This window comes from Hypanus sabinus (genome assembly GCF_030144855.1).
Source record: "Hypanus sabinus isolate sHypSab1 chromosome 24 unlocalized genomic scaffold, sHypSab1.hap1 SUPER_24_unloc_7, whole genome shotgun sequence".
Classification (NCBI taxonomy): domain Eukaryota; kingdom Metazoa; phylum Chordata; class Chondrichthyes; order Myliobatiformes; family Dasyatidae; genus Hypanus; species Hypanus sabinus.
The window spans coordinates 216,344-244,260 of NW_026778950.1; the positions used below are offsets into that span (position 1 = coordinate 216,344).

Below are 27,917 nucleotides of genomic sequence, written 5' to 3' on the forward strand. Positions count from 1 at the left end.
CCCATCACACGGTAGTGCAGTGGTTAGCACAGTGTTTACAGTACCAGTGACCCGGGTTCGATTCCCATCACACGGTAGTGTAGTGGTTAGCCCAGTGTTTACAGTACCAGTGACCCGGGCTCAATTCTGATCACACGGTAGTGTAGTGGTTAGCACAATGTTTACAGTACCAGTGACCCGGGCTCAATTCCCATCACACGGTAGTGTAGTGGTTAGCACATTGTTTACAGTGCCAGTGACCCGGGTTCAATTCCGATCACACGGTAGTGTAATGCTTAGCACAATATTTACAGTACCAGTGACCCGGGTTCAATTCCCATCGCACGGTAGTGTAGTGGTTAGCACAGTGTTTACAGTACCTGTGACCCGGGTTCAATTCCGATCACACGATAGTGTAGTGGTTAGCACAATGTTTACAGTACCAGTGACCCGGGTTCAATTCCGATCACACGGCAGTGTAGTGGTTAGCACAGTGTTTACAGTACCAGTGACCCGGGTTCAATTCTGATCACACGGTAGTGTAGTGGTTAGCACAATGTTTATAGTACCTGTGACCCGGTTTCAATTCCCATCACACGGTAGTGTAGTGGTTAGCACAATGTTTACAGTACCTGTGACCCGGTTTCAATTCCCATCACACGGTAGTGTAGTGGTTAGCACAATGTTTACAATACCAGTGACCCGTTTTCGATTCCCATCACACGGTAGTGTAGTGGTTAGCACAGTGTTTACAGTACCAGTGACCCGGGTTCAAATTCCGATCAGACGGTAGTGTAGTGGTTAGCACAGTGTTTACAGTACCAGTGACCCGAGTTCAATTCCGATCACACGGTAGTGTGGTGGTTAGCACAATGTTTACAGTACCAGTGACCCGGGTTCGATTCCCATCACACGGTAGTGTAGTTGTTAGCACAGTGTTTACAGTACCAGTGACCCGGGCTCAATTCCGATCACACGGTAGTGTAGTGGTTAGCACAATGTTTACAGTACCAGTGACCCGGGCTCAATTCCCATCACACGGTAGTGTAGTGGTTAGCACAATGTTTACAGTACCAGTGACCCGGGTTCAATTCCCATCACACGGTAGTGTAGTGGTTAGCACAATGTTTACAGTACCAGTGACCCGGGTTCAATTCCCATCACACGGTAGTGTAGTGGTTAGCACAATGTTTACTGTACCAGTGACCCGGGTTCGATTCCCATCACACGGTAGTGTAGTGGTGAGCACATTGTTTACAGTACCTGTGACCCGGGTTCAATTCCGATCACACAGTAGTGTAGTGGTTAGCACAATGTTTACAGTACCAGTGACCCGGGTTCAATTCCCATCGCACGGCAGTGTAGTGGTTAGCACAGTGTTTACAGTACCTGTGTCCCGGGTTCAATTCCGATCACACGATAGTGTAGTGGTTAGCACAGTGTTTACAGTACCAGTGACCCGGGCTCAATTCCGATCACACGGTAGTGTAGTGGTTAGCACAGTGTTTACAGTACCAGTGACCCGGGCTCAATTCCCATCACACGGTAGTGTAGTGGTTAGCACAATGTTTACAGTACCAGTGACCCGGGTTCAATTCCCATCACACGGTAGTGTAGTGGTTAGCACAATGTTTACAGTACCAGTGACCCGGGTTCAATTCCGATCACACGATAGTGTAGTGGTTAGCACAATGTTTACTGTACCAGTGACCCGGGTTCGATTCCCATCACACGGTATTGTAGTGGTGAGCACATTGTTTACAGTACCTGTGACCCGGGTTCAATTCCGATCACACAGTAGTGTAGTGGTTAGCACAATGTTTACAGTACCAGTGACCCGGGTTCAATTCCCATCGCACGGCAGTGTAGTGGTTAGCACAGTGTTTACAGTACCTGTGTCCCGGGTTCAATTCCGATCACACGATAGTGTAGTGGTTAGCACAATGTTTACAGTACCAGTGACCCGGGTTCAATTCCCATCACACGGTAGTGTAGTGGTTAGCACAATGTTTACAGTACCAGTGACCCGGGTTCAATTCTGATCACACGGTAGTGTAGTGGTTAGCACAATGTTTACAGTACCAGTGACCCTGGTTCAATTCCCATCACACGGTAGTCTAGTGGTTAGCACAATGTTTACAGTACCAGTGACCCGGGTTCAATTCTGATCACACGGTACTGTAGTGGTTAGCACAATGTTTACAGTACCAGTGACCCGAATTCAATTCCGATCACACGGTAGTGTAGTGGTTAGCACAATGTTTACAGTACCAGTGACATGGGTTCAATTCCCATCACACGGTAGTGCAGTGGTTAGCACAGTGTTTACAGTACCAGTGACCCGGGTTCGATTCCCATCACACGGTAGTGTAGTGGTTAGCCCAGTGTTTACAGTACCAGTGACCCGGGCTCAATTCTGATCACACGGTAGTGTAGTGGTTAGCACAATGTTTACAGTACCAGTGACCCGGGCTCAATTCCCATCACACGGTAGTGTAGTGGTTAGCACATTGTTTACAGTGCCAGTGACCCGGGTTCAATTCCGATCACACGGTAGTGTAATGCTTAGCACAATATTTACAGTACCAGTGACCCGGGTTCAATTCCCATCGCACGGTAGTGTAGTGGTTAGCACAGTGTTTACAGTACCTGTGACCCGGGTTCAATTCCGATCACACGATAGTGTAGTGGTTAGCACAATGTTTACAGTACCAGTGACCCGGGTTCAATTCCGATCACACGGCAGTGTAGTGGTTAGCACAGTGTTTACAGTACCAGTGACCCGGTTTCAATTCCAATCACACGGTAGTGTAGTGGTTAGCACAATGTTTACAGTACCAGTGACCCGGGTTCAATTCCCATCACACGGTAGTGTAGTGGTTAGCACAATGTTTACAGTACCAGTGACCCGGGTTCAATTCCCATCACACGGTAATGTAGAGGTTAGCACAATGTTTACAGTACCAGTGACCCGGGTTCAATTCCGATCACACGGCAGTGTAGTGGTTAGCACAGTGTTTACAGTACCAGTGACCCGGTTTCAATTCCGATCACATGGTAGTGTAGTGGTTAGCACAATGTTTACAGTACCAGTGACCCGGGTTCAATTCCCATCACACGGTACTGTACTGGTTAGCACAATGTTTACAGTACCAGTGACCCTGGTTCAATTCCCATCACACGGTAGTGCAGTGGTTAGCACAATATTTACAGTACCAGTGACCCGGGTTCAATTCCTATCACACGGTACTGTACTGGTTAGCACAATGTTTACAGTACCAGTGACCCGGTTTCAATTCCCGCTGCTGTTATCAGGAGTTTGTACGTGCTCCCTGTGCCCGTGTTGCTCGGTGCATTGGTCACTGTAAGTTGTCCCGTGATAGTGCCGGGATTAAGTCAGGATTCCGGGCGTCCTGTCTCGAGGGTCTGAAGTGCCTGTTCTGCATTGTATCTCAATAAATACAGAATCAAAAACACTTGCAGTGCCAGGATTTGAAAATGGGATCTCTTTCACCCTAAGGAAAAGTCATACCGCTATATCAAAAAGCAGGCTCGGTTGTCATTGAAGTGTTTCAGCCCGAAACCTCTCCATCAAAGCTCAGTCCCTCCAGCACTATGTGTGTGTTGGTCTGCAGGATCTCTTCTGGTGATGGTGTACTTGGCCTTTGAGGAGCAGTATTGGAGATGGCTGTTCTGTTCCACCAGCCAGTGGGATGGGAACAATAGGTCGATTGTTTAATTATCATCACGTTCTGAGATACAGTGAAGAGCTTGTTCGTGCAGATCATTACACAGTGCAACAAGGTAGAACAAGGGAAAACAGTAACAGAATGCAGAATAACGTGTTACAGTTACAGAGAAAGGGCAGTGCAGGCAGACAACAAGGTGCAAGGGTCACAACGAGATAGATCGTGAGGTCAAGAGTCCATCTTATCGTACTGGGGGCCCGTTCAATAGTCTGATAACAGCGGGATAGAAGCTGTCTTATCGTACTGGGGGACCATTCAATAGTCTGATAACAGCAGGGTAGAAGCTGTCTTATCCTACTGGGGGACCATTCAATAGTCTGATAACAGCAGGGTAGAAGCTGTCTTATTGTACTGGGGGACCATTCAATAGTCTGATAACAGCGGTGTAGAAGCTGTCTTATCGTACTGGGGGACCGTTCAATAGTCTGATAACAGCAGGGTAGAAGCTGTCTTATCCTACTGGGGGACCGTTCAATAGTCTGATAACAGCGGGGTAGAAGCTGCCTTATCGTACTGGGGGACCGTTCAATAGTCTGATAACAGCGGGGTAGAAGCTGTCTTATCGTACTGGGGGACCATTCAATAGTCTGATAACAGCGGGGTAGAAGCTGTCTTATCGTACTGGGGGACCATTCATTAGTCTGATAACAGCGGGGTAGAAGCTGTCTTATCGTACTGGGGGACCGTTCAATAGTCTGATAACAGCGGGGTAGAAGCTGTCTTATTGTATTGGGGGACCGTTCAATAGTCTGATAACAGCGGGGTAGAATCTGTCTTATCGTACTGGGGGACCGTTCAATATTCTGATAACAGCGGGGTAGAAGCTGTCTTATCGTACTGGGGGTCCGTTCAATAGTCTGATAACAGCAGGGTAGAAGCTGTCTTATCCTACTGGGGGACCGTTCAATAGTCTGATAACAGCAGGTAGAAGCTGTCTTATCGTACTGGGAGACCGTTTAATAGTCTGATAACAGCGGGTAGAAGCTGTCTTATCGTACTGGGGGACCTTTCAATAGTCTGATAACAGTGGGGTAGAAACTGTCCTCGAGCCTGGTGGGACCGTTCAATAGTCTGATAACAGCGGGGTAGAAGCTGTCGTATCGTACTGGGGGACCATTCAATAGTCTGATAACAGCGGGGTAGAAGCTGTCTTATCGTACTGGGGGACCGTTCAATAGTCTGATAACAGCGGGGTAGAAGCTGTCGTATCGTACTGGGGGACCATTCAATAGTCTGATAACAGCGGGGTAGAAGCTGTGTTATCGTACTGGGGGACCATTCAATAGTCTGATAACAGTGGGGTAGAAGCTGCCCTCGAGCCTGGTGGGACCGTTCAATAGTCTGATAACAGCGGGGTAGAAGCTGTCCTCGAGCCTGGTGGGACCGTTCAATAGTCTGATAACAGCGGGGTAGAAGCTGTCGTATCGTACTGGGGGACCGTTCAATAGTCTGATAACAGCGGGGTAGAATCTGTCTTATCGTACTGGGGGACCGTTCAATAGTCTGATAACAGCGGGGTAGAAGCTGTCTTATCGTACTGGGGGACCGTTCAATAGTCTGATAACAGCGGGGTAGAAGCTGTCCTCGAGCCTGGTGGACATGCTTTCAGAATTTTGTATCTTTTGCCCGATGGGAGAGGAGAAATTCTATAGATGTCCTCTGATGACTGGTATTGACTGGTTGCGTCATGACCTTGAATGAAAAGTCTTACAAAAAGTAGTGGATGTGACCCAGTCTATCATGGGTAAAGCCCTCCCCACTACTGAGCACGTCTACACAGTGTTGTTGCAGGAAGGTAGCGTCCATCGTCAAGGGCCCCCACCGTCTAGGCCAGGGTAATGTAATCGGGAGAAAAGTACACAATTCACAACCATCGACTTTGGGGTTTCACTGGTCTGACTGACTGACATGATGACATTATCCCATAAAAGGTTTTTACTACATTTTTGTTCTGTACGTTTGGGAGTTTGATAAAATGTGTTAGGGGCTTTGTTTTATTGTGGAAACCTACACTCCCTCTCATCAGGAAGGAGGTGCAGGAACCTCAGGACTGACACCACCAGTTTCAGGAACAGTCATCAGGCTCCCAAACCAGAGAGGTCTCAAATTCACTTCAAAGTTTAAAGTGTTACGAACCCTGTAACTGGGTCACTTACCAGCAAAGATAGAGAGGTCCGTTGAAGTCTGATGGTACTATTTTTAACAGTATTTATTAGTAAAAATACACAAAAATATCAATGCAAACATACAGATAATATACGTCATCAATACTAAATCTAAAAGTGCGGGTATAATAATAATCAATGAGAAATAAGCTCTATCGTTGTCTAGGGGATAATGTATTGTCCGATGGAAATATCAAAGTCACTCAGTTCATTCAGGCTGCAGCCTTTGGTTGGAGAGAGAGAGATTTTTAGAAACTTGCCAGCTTTTCCTGTTATGATTTCGATCATTCGGGAGTCTCGTTGTCGTGGCCGTTCACTGGTGGCCTCTCCTTTAGCTAAACCGTTCTTCCGTTGTAAGGCCCCAATCCCAGGCAAAGGGAAAAGACGCACGCGGGCCCCCCACCGGCTGTCGCTATTAAACGCTGACACGGGATTTCTAGCGTTTCTCCTGGTGCGTCTAAAGGGTTTGTTCCCCAGACCCTCTTTTATCCTGACTCACGGGGTCTCAGATGTCAATCAGGTTGGGATGATGCAATTCCTCAACCAGCCCACTCTGGTCATCCCCTGAGGGCTTCAATAAATAGTACAGTACTCAATACACAACTCCGTCTCCAAGAGACAATGGCCGTTATCCGTGTCTTTGTCTTGCTGAGGCCGGGACACATTCCAAACCTTGAGGATTCTCTCTCATTTCCTGGGTCCCAGACCTGAATTAACAGCGATCTTGCAATTCTCACGAAGGAGGGGGCTACTTTGTACCCTTCGGCCCCTCAGATTTGCGGCACATTCGTAACACCCCCTTCCTTCAAAGCTTTTTTACCATCGGTAAAAATTAATTACTACAGAATCTTACAGGAGTTCAGAATCTAACACAATACAAAAGAGTTTTATTTCACTGCAGAGTAATACAGTTATACATTCAATTCAGCATCTAAACAGTTAACGATTGCATTGCCACTTCCTTTAATATCTTAACATCTTGTACCTTAATAAAGTCTTGTAGCATCAGACTCCAATTTAATAACCACCTATTTTTATTCCTTTTCTTCAGCAAACAAAAACTAAAGAGTTGTGATCTTAGCTTACGTTTATACTACAAATACTAATCTTTATTTTACTTTCAAACTTAACAGTCAATCTTCCATGGGGGTTGTCTTTATTATTCACATGCTTTGCTGAAATCCCTTAAAACCGGATCCGGTTAGTTAAAACTGCATCCCGTCAACCCTCGCCCCGTTTCCAGTTAACTCCCATGTGGTTAGCTTGTGCACCAGTGTGGAATAGGCTTTCGCATGCTCCTTTCATAGGAGTTATTTTATCAACAATGTGTTCCAAACTTAGACCATTTTCCGAATTTCCACACAATTCTTTAATTTTAAGCAAGTTGTTAGTTTTATCTTCAGGACCCCTCATGCTATTACTTTTCAGTTTAAACTCTTGGTCCAAACAGCATTTCAAATTCTGCCTCTTCACAGCACACCCTTGAATAACAATAGCGTGTGGGGCACCTTTACATTCCATCTCAACCTGTAATTGATTCGCAGGCACCGCGTTACCAAGTCATTGTCTCTGCAGCCTGGTTGCTGCTTCTGACATCAATCCAGACTTTAAATTCTCTTCATTCAATCTAGGAACTACACTTCTCCCCTTTCCTTCAATAATAATATTCACCTCACCAGCTTTTATCTCCTCACTAACTTTTAACACACCTTCGAGTACAAACAACTGGGAACTCTCACTTCCCACTATTACCAAGGTTAACCCTTTCTTCACTGAACCGTCCATCTGACCCACAAGGACTGCATTCCTTGTTAACTGAATCAGATACCTCAGACTATTTCTGAGCTCCATTACTAGGTTCAGTACCACGTGCATCCACTTCTTGAACACACTCAAACGGGACATTTGCCTCTTCCAGGCTTTCAATACCCGTCCCCTTTTCAATTTCTAAATTCCCCTGATCCTCCCAGTTACTCTCTGGGCAACTCCCTTCCAGAGTAAACTCAACCCCGCGGGCTGAGACATCCTCATCTGCCAACCCAGCAGACTTCTTCAAGGTAAGGGCACCCTTTTCATCTAGGACTGCCCTCATTTCATTATCGGGAACACCTTTAGAATTTTCCACTTCTTCAAACAGTTCTGCCAAACCAGACAGATCATCCGTGTCCAACCCTGGACCTTTTAACAGCCTTATCTGTTTCTCATCTTTACTCCGTGCCTCTATAAATTTCCTCCTGGCTAAGGGTAGGTCTACCTCCTCTCCCTTACTCTCGTTCACTTTCCTATTCTCCGTTTTACCACCCTCTAACTCCTCTTGGTACAGGGTCGGTAAAAACGTCTCGGCCAAATCGATACTGGCCTGATTTAAACTGGTCTCGTTCTCAGCTGCCTTTCTCGACATGCTGCGAGTGATCACGCATGTGGGATAGATCTTGGAATCTAGGGGCGGGACCTCAACACTTACAGGCTGGCTCGTCAGCTTCATCGCTGACTAAACTTTACCACCGGCTAAATCGTTACCAAGGAGGACGTCCACGTCAGTTCTCGGGAATTCTGATCGCACCCCTATTTCAACCGGTCCAGACACCAGCTCACAATTCAGAATGATCCCATGTAAGGGCACCGTTTCTGTCCCTTTTCCTAAGCCTCTCAAAGCTACCATTCCCGTCTTGCGACCAAAATCCAGTACCTTACTGCTAATCAATGACAGCTCAGCTCCCGTGTCTCTCCAGATCCGCACTGGAACTGGTGTGTTTCCCTCTCTCACAGACACAGTTCCTTCTGAAATACATTTCTCAGACCCCTCTCGTATTCGGTCTACCTGGGGCTTTCTCATTGATTTACTGATCAACACAACACATCCTGTAGGGACTGCTGCTTTCCTTTTTCCTGTCTCCTTCCTCGGAGCAAGGCACTTAGATGCAATATGACCCACCTTTCCACAATTAAAACAGGTCAAGCCAGGACCTCTCCTGCCACCTTGCCTTTCCCCCTCAACCTTACCACTAGCTCCCGGCGGGCTTTCTCGATCGTTCCCTCGGTCTCTCTGGGAACTTTTATTCGAGGAAAACTTTGTCTTGTGGGATAGGGCATATTCATCTGCGAACCTAGCAAATTCGGAGATGGACTTATTCGGCTTCTCATTCAAATACATCCGGATATCCTCCGAAACACAACCTTTAAATCCTCAATCAGAATTAACTCCCTGAGACGCCAAAAATCTTCCTCCACTATCTCTGCTGCACACCAACAATCCAAGAGCACACCCTTCTCATAGGCAAACTCTGCATACGTCTGATTCCACACTTACTTTAAATTTCTGAACTTTTCTCTATACGCTTCAGGTACCAATTCATAGGTCCGAAGAATGGCCTCCTTTACTTTCTCATAATTCTCAGACTCCTCCTCCTCCATGGACAACGCCGCATATGCCCGTTGTGCCTTCCCTTTTAACACACTTTGTAACAACGCCACCCACTGCTCTTTGGGCCACTTCTGACTCACTGCCACCTTTTCAAAATGCAAGAAATAACTATCAACATCCGTCTCCTGGAATGGAGGTACTAACCTAAACTCCCGACTAACATTAAACCTCTCCTCTCGGTCTGACCCTTGAGCTCTTCGGTCTTGCCTGAACTTCTCCAGGTCCAAGTCATGTTGCCTCTGTTTCTCTGCCTCCCTCTCCTTCTCCTTTTCGGCTGCTTCCAGCTGTTTTAGCTGGAGCGCATGCTCCCCTTCTTTCTCGGCTCTTTCCTTCTCCCTTTTCACCTTTAACTCCTTTAGCTGGAGCTCATGCTCCCGTTGCTTCTCAGCCCTTTTTTTTACTTCTCAGCTGCTTCCAGCTGCTTTAACTTAATTTCATGTTCCAACCTTAATTTCTCCAACTCTAACTGAGCCGTCCCACTAGCTGGTGCCTTTTCAGGGATATTTTCCAATACCTCAGCAGAAAACACATTCTTCACAATATAATACTGAGTTATGGCCCTCCGCACCTCCAGATTTTTCATCGACAACCTCACCTCTGCGAGGTTTAGTCCTTTCGCAATATTTATCAATTCTGACTTTGTGGCCGCCTCTCGCACCTCCAGAGTCGGGTTTTCTAAAAATTCATCCATGTCCATCTTTGCTGGTTTCCCGTCTGGCTACCCACGTAACCAGATCCAAGTTTGGACTTACAAGCCCGATTCACTGGCCCTCCAATTTGGTATCAAATCTCGAGTCGAGGCCCCACGTTGTTACGAACCCCGTAACTGGGTCACTTACCAGCAAAGATAGAGAGGTCCGTTGAAGTCTGATGGTACTATTTTTAACAGTATTTATTAGTAAAAATACACAAAAATAATATCAATGCAACCATACAGATAATGTACATCGTCAATACTAAATCTAAAAGTGCGGGTATAATAATAATCAATGAGAAATAGCTCTATCGTTGTCTAAGGGATAATGTATTGTCCGATGGAAATATCAAAGTCACTCAGTTCATTCAGGCTGCAGCCTTTGGTTGGAGAGAGAGAGATTTTTAGAAACTTGCCAGCTTTTCCTTTTTATGATTTCGATCATTCGGGAGTCTCGTTGTCGTGGCCGTTCACTGGTGGCCTCTCCTTTAGCTAAACCGTTCTTCCGTTGTAAGGCCCCAATCCCAGGCAAAGGGAAAAGACGCACACGAGCCCCCCACCGGCTGTCGCTATTAAACGCTGTCACGGGATTTCTAGCATTTCTCCTGGTGCGTCTAAAGGGTTTGTTCCCCAGACCCTCTTTTATCCTGACTCACGGGGTCTCAGATGTCAATCAGGTTGGGATGATGCAATTCCTCAACCAGCCCACTCTGGTCATCCCCTGAGGGTTTCCAATGAATAGTACAGTACTCAATACACAACTCCGTCTCCAAGAGACAATGGCCATTATCCGTGTCTTTGTCTTGCTGAGGCCAGGACACATTCCAAACCTTGAGGATTCTCTCTCATTTCCTGGGTCCCGGACCTGAATTAACAGCGATCTTGCGATTCTCACAAAGGAGGGGGCTACTTTGTACCCTTCGGCCCCTCAGAGTTGTGGCACATTCGTAACAAAAGTATATTTATTATCAAAGTATGTGTACATCATACAACCTTGATAGTCGTCTCCTTACAGGCAGCCACAAGACTAAGGATCCCGAAAGAACCATCAAACTCACAATGTAGCAAGAGACAAAAAAGTAACAAATGGCATTCCAGTTGAAAGTGAGTCCCCAGACACGAAGTCTGGAGTAGGGTCCTCCCTCCGCCAGGGCTGATCAAACCAGCCCAACCCTCGCCTCTGGCCCCGACACCCTGCCTTTTCAACCTGGCCTGGCGTTTAAATGGTCTGAACATCGGGTTGTTCAGACGGTTGTGCTGTGGGACCCAGCCCTGATACACTCGACCTTTCCCGATTGGCCTGGCACTGAGATCAATCGAACCACAAGTCCCTCCTCACTCTCAGATTAGGAGGAAGGGCCACCACTCGCCCCAACTTTGAGGCCCTCAAAGCCACTCGCTTCAACCTTTCCCCCTGCCTGCCTCTCCATGTTTGTAGTGATCATTTACCATAAATCTTACCGGAAAACACGTGTTATTCATGAAGAATTAATGGACTCGCTGTCAAAGACCCTTCATTTCATGTTCTCAGTATTTATTGGGCTTGACGATTGTAATGACATTTTCACAGTCTCTGTAGAAAACCCCTCACATTCAGAATGCTGCTGCCAGAGTCCTCACTAAGACCAGGTAAGTGGGACACATCACTCCAGTTCTCATTGGCTTCCTGTTCATCAGGGGAATGAGTTTAAAATACTGGTTCACAAAGCACTCAGTGGTTGAGGGCCTCTCCCGCCTCCTGCTGCTGCATTATGAACCTTCCCGAGCTCTCCAGTCATCTGGGGCAAGTCAGCTTACCGTCCCCAGCAGCTTCAACCTTTTCTTTTCACTGTAGCTTTTAATTAGAATTTCCTACACTGCAACTTCTATTTATCATATCTATTTTTCTGTTATTTTATTCTTATATACTGGCTGAAATTTGATGCCTGATTTTTATATATTGTTCCATGTAAAGCACTTTGAACTGCCTTGTGTTTGAAGTGCTATACAAATAAACTTGCTTGCTTGCTGATTTCTTTATTATTGTCGGTTCTTGCCTTTCTCTTTCTTTTTGTATTTGCACAAGCTTCTTGTTTCTATTGCGCTTTGGTTGTTTGTCCATCCAGTTGGGGTGCGAGATTTCATTGTGATGTTGTGATGATTACTCGCAAGAAGATGAATCTCAGCATGTGCGATTTTATTTTTCATCGCACTTGTGCATGCATGTAACAGTAAAATTAAACTTTGCATTTGGAAACACTTTGAGATCCCCAATCTCTCGGAATAATCTCAGAATTCCCTTTTCATCTGCACAGGAGCTGACAATCACAACCATGGACCACTCCGCTGATGAGCCTCCTCGGCGCCTGCGCAGTGGGCGCCTGATTGTCGCTCCACCGCGCCGCCGGCGGCCGGAGGTCGTCAGTGCAGCAGCGTCAACAATGTCGGCGGGGAGCATGCGCGTTAGCCACGGGAGGACTAGGCTGCAGCGCCGCCGTTGTGTGGAGGCCGCCGAGGCGATGCCGGATGGGAACATGCGCAGTACGCGCCGGAGGAGCCAGCCGCAGCCGCCGCAGCCGCAGCCCAGGCCGGGAGCCGAGAGTCAGGGCGGCCGGAGGAGGCCCGGGAAGCCGCAGCGACCCCGCAAACCGGAGGCTGCCACCGCCGGCTCTGATGGCGGCAGGACCCAGCCGCAGCGCCCCCGTAGTGGGGAGACCGTGGCGGCAGCAGAACATGCAGCCTCACCCGGCACCCATGGGTGCCAAGAGTGCCCGCGCACCTTCGCCCGCCGCACGGCTCTGCGGCAGCACGCCCGCACCCACACGGGCGAGCGGCCGTACCCGTGCGAGCGCTGCGGCGCCCGCTTCGCCCTGCAGGGCACCCTCAGGACGCACCTAAGGGTGCACACGGGCCAGCGGCCGTACCGCTGCCCGCTGTGCCCGGGCAAGGCGTATGCACACCGCTCGTCGCGGAACTACCACCGGCGGCTGCACAGCGGCGAGCGGCCGCACCGCTGCGGCGACTGTGGCCGCGGCTGCCTGACACGAGCCGCGCTGGCACGCCACCGGCTGCGCGAGCACGGCGCCACCGACGGCCGGCCCCCGCCGTTCGCGTGCCCGCGCTGCCCGCGCGCCTTCCTCGACTCCACGGCGCTGCTCGGCCACCTGCGCGTGCACACGGGCGAGCGCCCGTATCCGTGCCCGCGCTGCGGCCGCGCCTTCGCCCAGTCGTCCACGCTGCGCGTGCACCAGCGAACTCACCGAGACCGGGAGGGGGAGCAGCCCCGGGATCCTACCGGGTAGGAGAGAGGTCCCTCCCTCCTCCACCTCTCTCCCCTTTCCCTCTGCCTTCCCTCCTCACCCCATCTCCCCCCCTTTAACCCCTACACTCCCTGTCCTCCTGTTCAAACCCCTCCCTATCTCTGTAACCCCGACACTCCCTGTCCTCCTGTTCAAACCCCTCCCTATCTCTGTAACCCCCACACTCCCCGTCCTCCTGTTCAAACCCCTCCCTATCTCTGTAACCCCCACACTCCCTGTCCTCCTGTTCAAACCCCTCCCTATCTCTGTAACCCCTACACTCCCTGTCCTCCTGTTCGAACCCCTCCCTATCTCTGTAACCCCCACACTCCCTGTCCTCCTGTTCAAACCCCTCCCTATCTCTGTAACCCCCACACTCCCTGTCCTCCTGTTCAAACCCCTCCCTATCTCTGTAACCCCTACACTCCCTGTCCTCCTGTTCGAACCCCTCCCTATCTCTGTAACCCCCACACTCCCTGTCCTCCTGTTCGAACCCCTCCCTATCTCTGTAACCCCCACACTCCCTGTCCTCCTGTTCAAACCCCTCCCTATCTCTGTAAACCCCACACTCCCCGTCCTCCTGTTCAAACCCCTCCCTATCTCTGTAACCCCCACACTCCCCATCCTCCTGTTCAAACCCCTCCCTATCTCTGTAACCCCCACACTCCCCATCCTCCTGTTCAAACCCCTCCCTATCTCTGTAACCCCGACACTCCCCATCCTCCTTTCAAACCCCTGCCTCACCCCCTCCCTATCTCTGTAATCCCTACACACCCCGTTCCCCTGTTCAAACCCCTCCCTATCTTTGTCACTCCTGCACTCTCCATTCTCCCTCCCTCGACTCCTCTTATTGAATATATTAGGTAATGAGAAATGTTACAGATTGGACAGGTGCCTCTGTATTTGGAAATGATTTGTTATTGTCACATGTACATCAGTGTCAAGCGAAATACAGTGAAAATCTTGTCTTGTTCATACAGATCAGATCATTACATCGAGGTAGAACAAGGGAAAACAATAACAGAAAGCAGAATAAAGTGTTACAGAGAAAGGGCAGTGCAGGCAAACAACAAGGTGCAAGGGTCACGACGAGGGAGATCGTGAGGTCAAGAGTCCATCTTATCTTAGTGGGGTCCGTTGAGTGACGACGCATGGTTACACGAACGTGACTGAATCACACCCTTGGGTCCAGCTGGTCTGTTTCTTCCAGAGCTGAACCCTTCAGCCCCTGTATCCGTCTGAAACTTCCCTGTCCGTGGACACCTTCCACATGTACCTCTCTCAACCAGTTTGGTCCTCCGTGGGGTTAGTCCATGCAGACAGCATCCGCCACACTGTTGTTCTGTCTACAGCTTAGAAGTATGAGGGGACGCTCCCCACTTCCCGAGGTAGTTGAGGCTCCAGCTACCTAAGGAGATACACAAGGGAATATTGTTGAATTCCAAATCCAGTCCCATTTGCCCTCTAAGCCAGGGGGTTTCCAGCCTGGGTCCATAGACTCCTTGCTTAATGGTATTATAAAAAATGTTAGGGAAAAAAAAGCTCTCAACTTTTCCCGTCCATTTACCTGCCTCAGTCACTTCCACACACCATAAGACACAGGAGCATAATGAGGCCATTTGGTCCATCAAGTTTGCTCTATCATACCATCACAACTGATTTGTTATTATTCTCAACCCCATTCTCCTATCTTCTCCCCATGGGGGAGTCTAGGACCAGAGGGCACAGCCTCAGATTAGAGGGGCATCCTTCTGAGAACGGAGATGAGGAATTTGTTTAGCCCCAGGGTGGTGACTGCGAAATTAGTTGCCACAGGCAGCTGTGGGGGGGGGGGGGTCAAGTCTTTATGTATATTTAAGGCAGAGGTTGATAGATTCGTGATTGGTATGAAGGGATACGGGGAGAAGGCCGGAGATTTGTGCTGAGAGGGAAAATGGTTCAGCCATGATGAAATGGTGGAACAGACTGAATGTGTCAGATGCTCCTGGTTTAACACACTGGCCGATGAAGAACCTATCACTCCCCTTCAACATTTCAATTTACACATTCCTATTCGACTGAGGTGAGGGTGGAAGAGGGTAACTGTCTGTCTTGTTGACAGAACAGACACTCAGTGCTCAGGAAGACCCACCTCACAGCAAATTAACACCCGCCTAATCATAGAACAATTTACAATTAACCTACTAATCAATACAACTTTGGACTGTGAGAGGAATCTGGTGTGCTTTAACCCTCCAGTCCTGTAAGATCCGAGCCTGTCCACTCTCAAACCCTCCGGTCCCGGTAACATTCCAGCCTGTCCAGTCTCTCTCCCTCCGGTCCTGGTAACATTCCAGCCTGTCCAGTCTCTCTCTCCCTCCGGTCACGGTAACATTCCAGTTTGTCCAGTCTCTCAGTCCCTCCGGTCCCGGTAACATTCCAGTTTGTCCAGTCTCTCTCTCCCTCCGGTCCTGGTAACATTCCAGCCTGTCCAGTCTCTCAGTCCCTCCGGTCCCGGTAACATTCCAGCCTGTCCACTCTCAAACCCTCCGGTCCCGGTAACATTCCAGCCTGTCCAGTCTCTCTCCCTCCGGTCCCGGTAACATTCCAGTTTGTCCAGTCTCTCTCCCTCCGGTCCCGGTAACATTCCAGTTTGTCCAGTCTCTCTCCCTACGGTCCCGGTAACATTCCAGTTTGTCCAGTCTCTCTCCCTCCGGTCCCGGTAACATTCCAGCCTGTCCAGTCTCTCTCTCTCCGGTCCCGGTAACATTCCAGTTTGTCCAGTCTCTCTCCCTCCGGTCCCGGTAACATTCCAGTTTGTCCAGTCTCTCTCTCCCTCCGGTCCTGGTAACATTCCAGCCTGTCCAGTCTCTCTCCCTCCGGTCACGGTAACATTCCAGTTTGTCCAGTCTCTCAGTCCCTCCGGTCCCGGTAACATTCCAGTTTGTCCAGTCTCTCTCCCTCCAGTCCCGGTAACATTCCAGTTTGTCCAGTCTCTCAGTCCCTCCGGTCACGGTAACATTCCAGTTTGTCCAGTCTCTCAGTCCCTCCGGTCCCGGTAACATTCCAGTTTGTCCAGTCTCTCTCTCCCTCCGGTCACGGTAACATTCCAGTTTGTCCAGTCTCTCAGTCCCTCCGGTCCCGGTAACATTCCAGTTTGTCCAGTCTCTCTCTCCCTCCGGTCCCAGTAACATTCCAGCCTGTCCAGTCTCTCTCCCTCCGGTCCCGGTAACATTCCAGTTTGTCCAGTCTCTCTCCCTCCGGTCCCGGTAACATTCCAGTTTGTCCAGTCTCTCTCCCTCCGGTCCCGGTAACATTCCAGTTTGTCCAGTCTCTCTCCCTCCGGTCCCGGTAACATTCCAGTTTGTCCAGTCTCTCTCCCTCCGGTCCCGGTAACATTCCAGTTTGTCCAGTCTCTCAGTCCCTCCTGTCCCGGTAACATTCCAGTTTGTCCAGTCTCTCAGTCCCTCCGGTCCCGGTAACATTCCAGTTTGTCCAGTCTCTCAGTCCCTCCGGTCCCGGTAACATTCCAGTTTGTCCAGTCTCTCAGTCCCTCCGGTCCCGGTAACATTCCAGTTTGTCCAGTCTCTCAGTCCCTCCTGTCCCGGTAACATTCCAGTTTGTCCAGTCTCTCAGTCCCTCCGGTCCCGGTAACATTCCAGTTTGTCCAGTCTCTCAGTCCCTCCTGTCCCGGTAACATTCCAGTTTGTCCAGTCTCTCAGTCCCTCCGGTCCCGGTAACATTCCAGTTTGTCCAGTCTCTCAGTCCCTCCGGTCCCGGTAACATTCCAGTTTGTCCAGTCTCTCAGTCCCTCCGGTCCCGGTAACATTCCAGTTTGTCCAGTCTCTCAGTCCCTCCGGTCCCGGTAACATTCCAGTTTGTCCAGTCTCTCTCCCTCCGGTCCCGGTAACATTCCAGTTTGTCCAGTCTCTCAGTCCCTCCGTTCCCGGTAACATTCCAGTTTGTCCAGTCTCTCAGTCCCTCCGGTCCCAGTAACATTCCAGTTTGTCCAGTCTCTCTCCCTCCGTTCCCGGTAACATTCCAGTTTGTCCAGTCTCTCTCTCCCTCCGGTCCCGGTAACATTCCAGTTTGTCCAGTCTCTCTCCCTCCGGTCCCGGTAACATTCCAGTTTGTCCAGTCTCTCTCTCCCTCCGGTCCCGGTAACATTCCAGTTTGTCCAGTCTCTCTCCCTCCGGTCCCGGTAACATTCCAGCCTGTCCAGTCTCTCTCCCTCCGGTCCCGATAACATTCCAGTTTGTCCAGTCTCTCTCTCCCTCCGGTCACGGTAACATTCCAGTTTGTCCAGTCTCTCTCCCTCCGGTCCCAGTAACATTCCAGTTTGTCCAGTCTCTCTCCCTCCGGTCCCGGTAACATTCCAGTTTGTCCAGTCTCTCTCTCCCTCCGGTCCCGGTAACATTCCAGTTTGTCCAGTCTCTCTCTCTCCGGTCCCGGTAACATTCCAGTTTGTCCAGTCTCTCAGTCCCTCCGGTCCCGGTAACATTCCAGTTTGTCCAGTCTCACTCCCTCCGGTCCCGGTAACATTCCAGTTTGTCCAGTCTCTCAGTCCCTCCGGTCCCGGTAACATTCCAGTTTGTCCAGTCTCTCTCCCTCCGGTCCCGGTAACATTCCAGTTTGTCCAGTCTCTCAGTCCCTCCGGTCCCGGTAACATTCCAGTTTGTCCAGTCTCTCAGTCCCTCCGGTCCCGGTAACATTCCAGTTTGTCCAGTCTCTCAGTCCCTCCGGTCTCGGTAACATTCCAGTTTGTCCAGTCTCTCAGTCCCTCCGGTCCCGGTAACATTCCAGTTTGTCCAGTCTCTCAGTCCCTCCGGTCCCGGTAACATTCCAGTTTGTCCAGTCTCTCTCTCCCTCCGGTCCCGGTAACATTCCAGTTTGTCCAGTCTTTCTCCCTCCGGTCCCGGTAACATTCCAGTTTGTCCAGTCTCTCTCCCTCCGGTCCCGGTAACATTCCAGTTTGTCCAGTCTCTCTCCCTCCGGTCCCGGTAACATTCCAGTTTGTCCAGTCTCTCAGTCCCTCCGGTCCCGGTAACATTCCAGTTTGTCCAGTCTCTCAGTCCCGCCGGTCCCAGTAACATTCCAGCCTGTCCAGTCTCTCAGTCCCTCCTGTCCCGGTAACATTCCAGTTTGTCCAGTCTCTCTCCCTACGGTCCCGGTAACATTCCAGTTTGTCCAGTCTCTCAGTCCCTCCGGTCCCGGTAACATTCCAGTTTGTCCAGTCTCTCAGTCCCTCCGGTCCCGGTAACATTCCAGTTTGTCCAGTCTCTCAGTCCCTCCGGTCCCGGTAACATTCCAGTTTGTCCAGTCTCTCTCCCTCCGGTCCCGGTAACATTCCAGTTTGTCCAGTCTCTCTCCCTCCGGTCCCGGTAACATTCCAGTTTGTCCAGTCTCTCTCCCTCCGTTCCCGGTAACATTCCAGTTTGTCCAGTCTCTCAGTCCCTCCGGTCCCGGTAACATTCCAGTTTGTCCAGTCTCTCAGTCCCTCCGGTCACGGTAACATTCCAGTTTGTCCAGTCTCTCTCCCTCCGTTCCCGGTAACATTCCAGTTTGTCCAGTCTCTCTCCCTTCGGTCCCGGTAACATTCCAGTTTGTCCAGTCTCTCAGTCCCTCCGGTCCCGGTAACATTCCAGTTTGTCCAGTCTCTCAGTCCCTCCGGTCACGGTAACATTCCAGTTTGTCCAGTCTCTCAGTCCCTCCGGTCCCGGTAACATTCCAGTTTGTCCGGTCTCTCTCCCTCCGGTCCCGGTAACATTCCAGTTTGTCCAGTCTCTCAGTCCCTCCGGTCCCGGTAACATTCCAGTTTGTCCAGTCTCTCAGTCCCTCCGGTCCCGGTAACATTCCAGTTTGTCCAGTCTCTCTCCCTCCGGTCCCGGTAACATTCCAGTTTGTCCAGTCTCTCTCTCCCTCCGGTCCCGGTAACATTCCAGTTTGTCCAGTCTCTCTCCCTCCGGTCCCGGTAACATTCCAGTTTGTCCAGTCTCTCTCCCTACGGTCCCAGTAACATTCCAGTTTGTCCAGTCTCTCAGTCCCTCCGGTCCCGGTAACATTCCAGTTTGTCCAGTCTCTCAGTCCCTCCGGTCCCAGTAACATTCCAGCCTGTCCAGTCTCTCAGTCCCTCCGGTCCCGGTAACATTCCAGTTTGTCCAGTCTCTCAGTCCCTCCGGTCCCGGTAACATTCCAGTTTGTCCAGTCTCTCTCCCTCCGGTCCCAGTAACATTCCAGCCTGTCCAGTCTCTCAGTCCCTCCGGACCCGGTAACATTCCAGCCTGTCCAGTCTCTCTCCCTCCGGTCCCGGTAACATTCCAGTTTGTCCAGTCTCTCTCTCCCTCCGGTCCCGGTAACATTCCAGTTTGTCCAGTCTCTCTCTCCCTCCGGTCCCGGTAACATTCCAGCCTGTCCAGTCTCTCTCCCTCCGGTCCCGGTAACATTCCAGTTTGTCCAGTCTCTCTCCCTCCGGTCCCGGTAACATTCCAGCTTGTCCAGTCTCTCAGTCCCTCCGGTCCCGGTAACATTCCAGTTTGTCCAGTCTCTCAGTCCCTCCGGTCCCGGTAACATTCCAGTTTGTCCAGTCTCTCTCCCTCCGGTCCCGGTAACATTCCAGTTTGTCCAGTCTCTCTCTCCCTCCGGTCCCGGTAACATTCCAGTTTGTCCAGTCTCTCTCCCTCCGGTCCCGGTAACATTCCAGTTTGTCCAGTCTCTCAGTCCCTCCGGTCCCGGTAACATTCCAGTTTGTCCAGTCTCTCAGTCCCGCCGGTCCCAGTAACATTCCAGCCTGTCCAGTCTCTCAGTCCCTCCTGTCCCGGTAACATTCCAGTTTGTCCAGTCTCTCTCCCTACGGTCCCGGTAACATTCCAGTTTGTCCAGTCTCTCAGTCCCTCCGGTCCCGGTAACATTCCAGTTTGTCCAGTCTCTCAGTCCCTCCGGTCCCGGTAACATTCCAGTTTGTCCAGTCTCTCAGTCCCTCCGGTCCCGGTAACATTCCAGTTTGTCCAGTCTCTCTCCCTCCGGTCCCGGTAACATTCCAGTTTGTCCAGTCTCTCTCCCTCCGGTCCCGGTAACATTCCAGTTTGTCCAGTCTCTCTCCCTCCGTTCCCGGTAACATTCCAGTTTGTCCAGTCTCTCAGTCCCTCCGGTCCCGGTAACATTCCAGTTTGTCCAGTCTCTCTCCCTCCGTTCCCGGTAACATTCCAGTTTGTCCAGTCTCTCTCCCTTCGGTCCCGGTAACATTCCAGTTTGTCCAGTCTCTCAGTCCCTCCGGTCCCGGTAACATTCCAGTTTGTCCAGTCTCTCAGTCCCTCCGGTCACGGTAACATTCCAGTTTGTCCAGTCTCTCAGTCCCTCCGGTCCCGGTAACATTCCAGTTTGTCCGGTCTCTCTCCCTCCGGTCCCGGTAACATTCCAGTTTGTCCAGTCTCTCAGTCCCTCCGGTCCCGGTAACATTCCAGTTTGTCCAGTCTCTCAGTCCCTCCGGTCCCGGTAACATTCCAGTTTGTCCAGTCTCTCTCCCTCCGGTCCCGGTAACATTCCAGTTTGTCCAGTCTCTCTCTCCCTCCGGTCCCGGTAACATTCCAGTTTGTCCAGTCTCTCTCCCTCCGGTCCCGGTAACATTCCAGTTTGTCCAGTCTCTCTCCCTACGGTCCCAGTAACATTCCAGTTTGTCCAGTCTCTCAGTCCCTCCGGTCCCGGTAACATTCCAGTTTGTCCAGTCTCTCAGTCCCTCCGGTCCCAGTAACATTCCAGCCTGTCCAGTCTCTCAGTCCCTCCGGTCCCGGTAACATTCCAGTTTGTCCAGTCTCTCAGTCCCTCCGGTCCCGGTAACATTCCAGTTTGTCCAGTCTCCCTCCCTCCGGTCCCAGTAACATTCCAGCCTGTCCAGTCTCTCAGTCCCTCCGGACCCGGTAACATTCCAGCCTGTCCAGTCTCTCTCCCTCCGGTCCCGGTAACATTCCAGTTTGTCCAGTCTCTCTCTCCCTCCGGTCCCGGTAACATTCCAGCCTGTCCAGTCTCTCTCCCTCCGGTCCCGGTAACATTCCAGTTTGTCCAGTCTCTCTCTCCCTCCGGTCCCGGTAACATTCCAGTTTGTCCAGTCTCTCTCCCTCCGGTCCCGGTAACATTCCAGTTTGTCCAGTCTCTCTCTCCCTCCGGTCCCGGTAACATTCCAGTTTGTCCAGTCTCTCTCTCTCCGGTCCCGGTAACATTCCAGTTTGTCCAGTCTCTCTCCCTCCGGTCCCGGTAACATTCCAGTTTGTCCAGTCTCTCAGTCCCTCCTGTCCCGGTAACATTCCAGTTTGTCCAGTCTCTCTCCCTACGGTCCCGGTAACATTCCAGTTTGTCCAGTCTCTCAGTCCCTCCGGTCCCGGTAACATTCCAGTTTGTCCAGTCTCTCAGTCCCTCCGGTCCCGGTAACATTCCAGTTTGTCCAGTCTCTCAGTCCCGCCGGTCCCAGTAACATTCCAGCCTGTCCAGTCTCTCAGTCCCTCCTGTCCCGGTAACATTCCAGTTTGTCCAGTCTCTCTCCCTACGGTCCCGGTAACATTCCAGTTTGTCCAGTCTCTCAGTCCCTCCGGTCCCGGTAACATTCCAGTTTGTCCAGTCTCTCAGTCCCTCCGGTCCCGGTAACATTCCAGTTTGTCCAGTCTCTCAGTCCCGCCGGTCCCAGTAACATTCCAGCCTGTCCAGTCTCTCAGTCCCTCCGGTCCCGGTAACATTCCAGTTTGTCCAGTCTCTCTCCCTCCGGTCCCGGTAACATTCCAGTTTGTCCAGTCTCTCTCCCTACGGTCCCGGTAACATTCCAGTTTGTCCAGTCTCTCTCCCTCCGGTCCCGGTAACATTCCAGTTTGTCCAGTCTCTCTCCCTACGGTCCCGGTAACATTCCAGTTTGTCCAGTCTCTCTCCCTCCGGTCCCGGTAACATTCCAGTTTGTCCAGTCTCTCTCCCTACGGTCCCGGTAACATTCCAGTTTGTCCAGTCTCTCTCCCTCCGGTCCCGGTAACATTCCAGTTTGTCCAGTCTCTCAGTCCCTCCGGTCCCGGTAACATTCCAGTTTGTCCAGTCTCTCTCCCTCCGGTCCCGGTAACATTCCAGTTTGTCCAGTCTCTCAGTCCCTCCGGTCCCGGTAACATTCCAGTTTGTCCAGTCTCTCAGTCCCTCCGGTCCCGGTAACATTCCAGTTTGTCTAGTCTCTCTCCCTCCGGTCCCGGTAACATTCCAGTTTGTCCAGTCTCTCAGTCCCTCCGGTCCCGGTAACATTCCAGTTTGTCCGGTCTCTCTCCCTCCAGTCCCGGTAACATTCCAGTTTGTCCAGTCTCTCAGTCCCTCCGGTCCCGGTAACATTCCAGTTTGTCCAGTCTCTCAGTCCCTCCGGTCCCGGTAACATTCCAGTTTGTCCAGTCTCTCAGTCCCTCCGGTCTCGGTAACATTCCAGTTTGTCCAGTCTCTCTCCCTCCGGTCCCGGTAACATTCCAGTTTGTCCAGTCTCTCAGTCCCTCCGGTCCCGGTAACATTCCAGTTTGTCCGGTCTCTCTCCCTCCGGTCACGGTAACATTCCAGTTTGTCCAGTCTCTCAGTCCCTCCGGTCCCGGTAACATTCCAGTTTGTCCAGTCTCTCTCCCTACGGTCCCGGTAACATTCCAGTTTGTCCAGTCTCTCTCCCTCCGGTCCCGGTAACATTCCAGTTTGTCCAGTCTCTCTCCCTACGGTCCCGGTAACATTCCAGTTTGTCCAGTCTCTCTCTCCCTCCGGTCCCGGTAACATTCCAGTTTGTCCAGTCTCTCTCCCTCCGGTCTCGGTAACGTCCCTCACACTATAGATTGTCATCACTTTTTTGTATTGTAGTGTACTGCAACCTCAAAACCGCCAATTTCACGACGTATGTTACCAATATTAAGCGACTCGGAACTTCCTGTTGACATTTTTCAATGAGTTTTCCCTGATGTTTGAGTTGAGGGTTTGGTTGAGGTGTTTTCGAGTGGTGTCTGTGGTTCAAGATCGGATGTGTCTGGTTTTTGCTTGCTCCTTCACCAGGGAGCCTGCAGGCAGGACTCTTTCGAATTTGTGTTTTACAGTCTGTCCTTCTCGCCCATTTTCTTGCTATTTGTGTGATTTATTTTTTATCGTGTGTCGGTGGGAGGTTTGGATGTTTTTCTTCTCCCCATAATGCCATGGCCAATCAAGAGCCTGTCGATCTCTGCCTTAAATACACTCAACAGTGGCCGTAACAAGTTCACCACCAAATCTCTGTCAAATCTCCTTCTATGTTCCAATGTCCTCCAGACCCGGCAACATCTCTGTAAACTTTCTCTGCCCTCTTTCAACCTTATTTACATCTTTCCTGTAGGTAGGTGACCCAAACTGCACACAATACTCCAAATTAGGCCTCACCAACGTCTCATGCAGCTTCAACCAAACATCCCATCTCCTGTACAGTACTCATACTTTAATTTATGAAGGCCAATGTGCCAAAAGCATTTTTTTAATCATCCTATCAACCTGTGCCACCACTTTCAATGAATTACGAACCTGTATTCCCAGATCCCTTTGTTCTACCGCACTCCTCTGTGCCCTGCTGTTCACTGTGCAAGACCTGCCCTGGCTGGGCAGACCTCACACTTGTCTGCAGTAAATTCCATCTGCCATTTTACAGCCTATTTTTCCAGCTGTCCAGATCCTGTCCCAGGATTCCATGTTTGTTTCATGGCTGTCTATGGGGAAGACGGTTGTAAACTATGTACGTACTTTGTTAATAAATGTGCTTTGAACCCTGAATCTACAGAATAGCTTTGTTTGTCACATGCACCATGAAATGCATTGCTCCTGTCAATGGCCAGCACGTTGGCTGGGGCAGCCTGCATGTGTCAGCATACCTGGCACTTACGAATCCTGACCTGGACTGTGGGAGGAAACCAGAGCACCCGGAGGAAACCCACGTGGTCATTGGAGAGAATGTACAAACTCCTAACAGGCATCGGTTCGCTGCTGCTGGAAAATGCCCCTACACTATCTGTCCTACGGAATGTAATTTCAACCTCTGTTCACTCCGTGACCCTGCAAGAGGGTTGGAGGCTTGTTTGCGCTTTGCTGGCTGGCGTCAGGGTTTTATGCTTTGGCTCTTGGTAGGGTCACCCATGTCAAAGGGTAGAGGACAGACTCAGAGGGGCCCACCAGTCCTCCGGGACCGGCTCAGGGCCAACAACCCTGACTGGTCAAACAAAACCGTTACAGAAACAGAAACGAAGAACCTTTCTACGTCTGAGTGTGACGGTATTCCTGAGTCTCCAATTCAAGATCAAAGTTTAAATTAAATGTATTATCAGAGTACGTATATGTCACCATATACAATCCTGAGATTCATTTTCTTGTGGGCATTTGCAGTAAAATCAATCAAAAACTGCAAAAGAATACAAACTTAGAGTAATAAGGTACAGCTCCAACAGCAGGTCTGAGTTTGCTGACATGGGCTGTATCAAAGGGGGTGATGATTCAGCATACGGGAGGGAGACGAATAATCTGGCAGAGTGGTGTCACAGCAACCTCTCACTCCGTGTCAGCAAGACCAAGAACTGATGGCAAACTTCAGGAGAGGGAAATAAGAGGTCCTCATAGGAGGATCGGTAAATTTAAACTCCTGGTGTTTCTATTTCAGAGGAACTGTCCTGCACCCTGCTCACAGGTGCAATCATGGCCGTGCCTCTTCCTCTTTAGGACTTTGCAGAGATGTGAATGATATCTTCAAACTTCAATTTCAATAGGTGTGTAGTGGAGAGCATCACTGCCCGGTGTGCAAACTCCAGTGCCTTTGAACGGAAAATCATACTAAAGGTAAAGGAGTTAGTATGTGTGTGAGGCCAGATTTCTGTGCTTGGTGTCAGATGTGGAGTTTCCCAGCCACCCAGACGGCCACATCTGCAACCAGGTGCACTGAACTACAGCTCCTAAGGGACCGTGTTAGGGAACTGGAACTGCAGCTCGATGACCTTCGCCTGGTCAGGGAGAGTGAGGAGGTGATAGAGAGGAGTTACAGACAGGTGGTCACTCCGGGGCCACGGGGGACAGAGAAATGGGTCACAGTCAGGAGAGGGAAGGGGAAGAGTCAGGTACTAGAGAGTATCTTTGTGGCTGTCCCCCTTGACAATCAGTACTCCTGTTCGAGGACTGTTGGGGCGGGACAGCCTACCTGGGGGAAGCGACAGTGTCCGTGCCTCCAACACAGAGTCTGGCCCTGTGGCTCAGAAGGGTAGGGAAAGGAAGAGGAAGGCAGTAGTGACAGGGGACTCGATAGTCAGGGGTTCAGACAGGCGATTCTGTGGATGCAGGAAAGAAACTCGGATGGTAGTTTGCCTGCCAGGTGCCAGGGTCCGGGATGTTTCTGATCGCGTCCAAGATATCCTGTGGTGGGAGGGAGAACAGCCAGAGGTCGTGGTACATATTGGTACCAATGACATAGGCAGGAATAGAGAGGAGGCCCTAAAAAAAGTCTACAGCGAGTTAAGAAGGAAGTTGAGAAGCAGAACCACAAAGGTAGTAATCTCGGGATTACTGCCTGTGCCACACGACAGTGAGAGTAGGAACGGAATTAGGTGGAGGATAAATGCGTGGCTGAGGGATTGGAGCAGGGGGCAGGGATTCAAATTTCTGGATCATTGGGACCTGTTTTGGGGCAGGTGACCTGTACAAAAAGGACGAGTTGCACTTGAATCCCGGGGGACCAATATCCTGGTGGGGAGGTTTGCTAACACTACTGGGGAGGGTTTAAACTAGATTGTTGGGGAGTGGGAACTGAACTGAAGAGACTGGGAAAATGGAGGTTGGGTCACAAATTGAGAATGCTTGGAGACAGTGCGAGAGGGAGGATAGGCAGGTGATAGAAAAGGGATGCGCTCAGACCGAAGGTTTGAGATGTGTTTATTTTAATGCAAGGAGTGTTGTGAACAAAGCGGATGAGCTTAGAGTGTGTATCAGTACTTGGAGCTATGATGTGGTGGCCATTATAGAGACTTGGATGGCTCAGGGACAGGAATGGTTACTTCGAATGCCGGGTTTCAGATGTTTCAGAAAGGACAGGGAGGGAGGCAAAAGAGGTGGGGCATGGCAGTGTTGATCAGAGATAGTGTCACAGCTGCAGAAAAGGTGGACGTCATGGAGGGATTGTCTACAGAGTCTCTGTGGGTGGAGATTAGGAACAGGAAGGGGTCAGTAACTCTACTGGGTGTTTTTTATAGGCTGGCCAATAGTAACAGGGATATCGAGGAGCAGATAGGGAAACGGATCCTGGAAAGGTGTAATAATAACAGAGTTGGCAAAATGGGAGATTTTAATTTCCCAAATATCGATTGGCATCTCCCTAGAGCAAGGAGTTTAGGATGGGGTGGAGTTTGTTAGGTGTGTTCAGGAAGGTTTCTTGACACAATATGTAGATAAGCCTACAAAAGGAGAGGCTGTACTTGATTTAGCATTGGGAAATGAACCTGGTCGGGTGTCAGATCTCTCAGTGGGAGAGCATTTTGGAGATAGTGATCATAATTCTATCTCCTTTACCATAACATTGGAGAGAGATAGGAACAGACAAGTTAGAAAAGTGTTTAATTAGAGTAAGGGGAATTATGAGTCTTATCAGGCAGGAAATTGGAGGCTTAAATTGGAAATAGATGTTCTCAGGGAAAAGTATGGAAGAAATGTGGCAAATGTTCTGGAGATATTTGTGTGGAGTTCTGTATAGGTACGTTCCAATGAGACAGGGTAGCTGTGGTAGGGTACAGGAACAGTGGTGTACAAAGGCTGTAATTAATCTAGTCAAGAAGAAAAGAAAAGTTTACAAAAGGTTTAGAGAGCTAGGTAATGTTAGAGATCTAGAAGATTATAAGGCTAATAGGAGGGAGCTTAAGAAGGAAATTAGGAAAGACAGAAGGGGCCATGAGAGGGCCTTGACAGGCAGGATTAAGGAAAACCCTAAGGCATTCTACAAGAGGATAAATGAGGACATGAAAGAATAGGACCTATCAAGTGTGACAGTGTGTATGGAACCAGAGGAAATAGCAGAGGTACTTAATGAATACTTTACTTCAGTATTCACTATGGAAAAGGATCTTGGTGATTGTAGTGCTGACTTGCAGCAGACTGAAAAGCTTGAGCATGTAGATATTAAAGAGGATGTGCTGGAGTTTTTGGAAAACATCAAGTTGGGTAAGTCTCCAGGACCAGACAAAATGTACCCCAGTCTACTGTGGGAGGTGAGGGAGGAGATTGTTGAGCCTCTGGCGATGATGTTTGTATCATCAATGGAGACGGGAGAGGTTCCGGAGGATTGGAGGGTTGCGGATGTTGTTCCTTTTTTCAAGAAAGGGAGTAGAGATAGCCCAGGAAATTATAGACCAGTGAGTCTCACCTCAGTGGTTGGTAAGTTGATGGAGAAGATCCTGAGAGGCAGGATTTATGAACATTTGGAGAGGCATAAAATGATTTGGAGTAGTCAGAATGGCTTTGTAAAGGACAGGTTGTGCCTTACAAGCCTGATTGAAGTTTTTGAGGAAGTGACTAAACACATTGATGAAGAAAGAGCAGTGGATGTAGTGTATATGGATTTTAGCAAGGCATTTGATAAGGTGCTCCATGCAAGGCTCATTGAGAAAGTAAGGAGGC

The 27,917-nt window shown here is 50.2% G+C and overlaps 1 protein-coding gene across 1 annotated transcript in view; it reads left to right on the forward strand.

The window, feature by feature from the left end:
• LOC132385526 (zinc finger protein 239-like) overlaps window positions 1–13,292 on the forward strand; it is a 120,871-nt gene extending 107,579 nt beyond the window's left edge. Inside the window, exon 2 of the mRNA XM_059957649.1 lies at window positions 12,306–13,292. Coding sequence (XP_059813632.1) covers window positions 12,324–13,292 — 969 coding nt within the window. The 5' untranslated portion in view covers window positions 12,306–12,323. The remainder of the gene's footprint in view (window positions 1–12,305) is intronic.
• The last annotated feature ends 14,625 nt before the right edge of the window (window positions 13,293–27,917 follow it).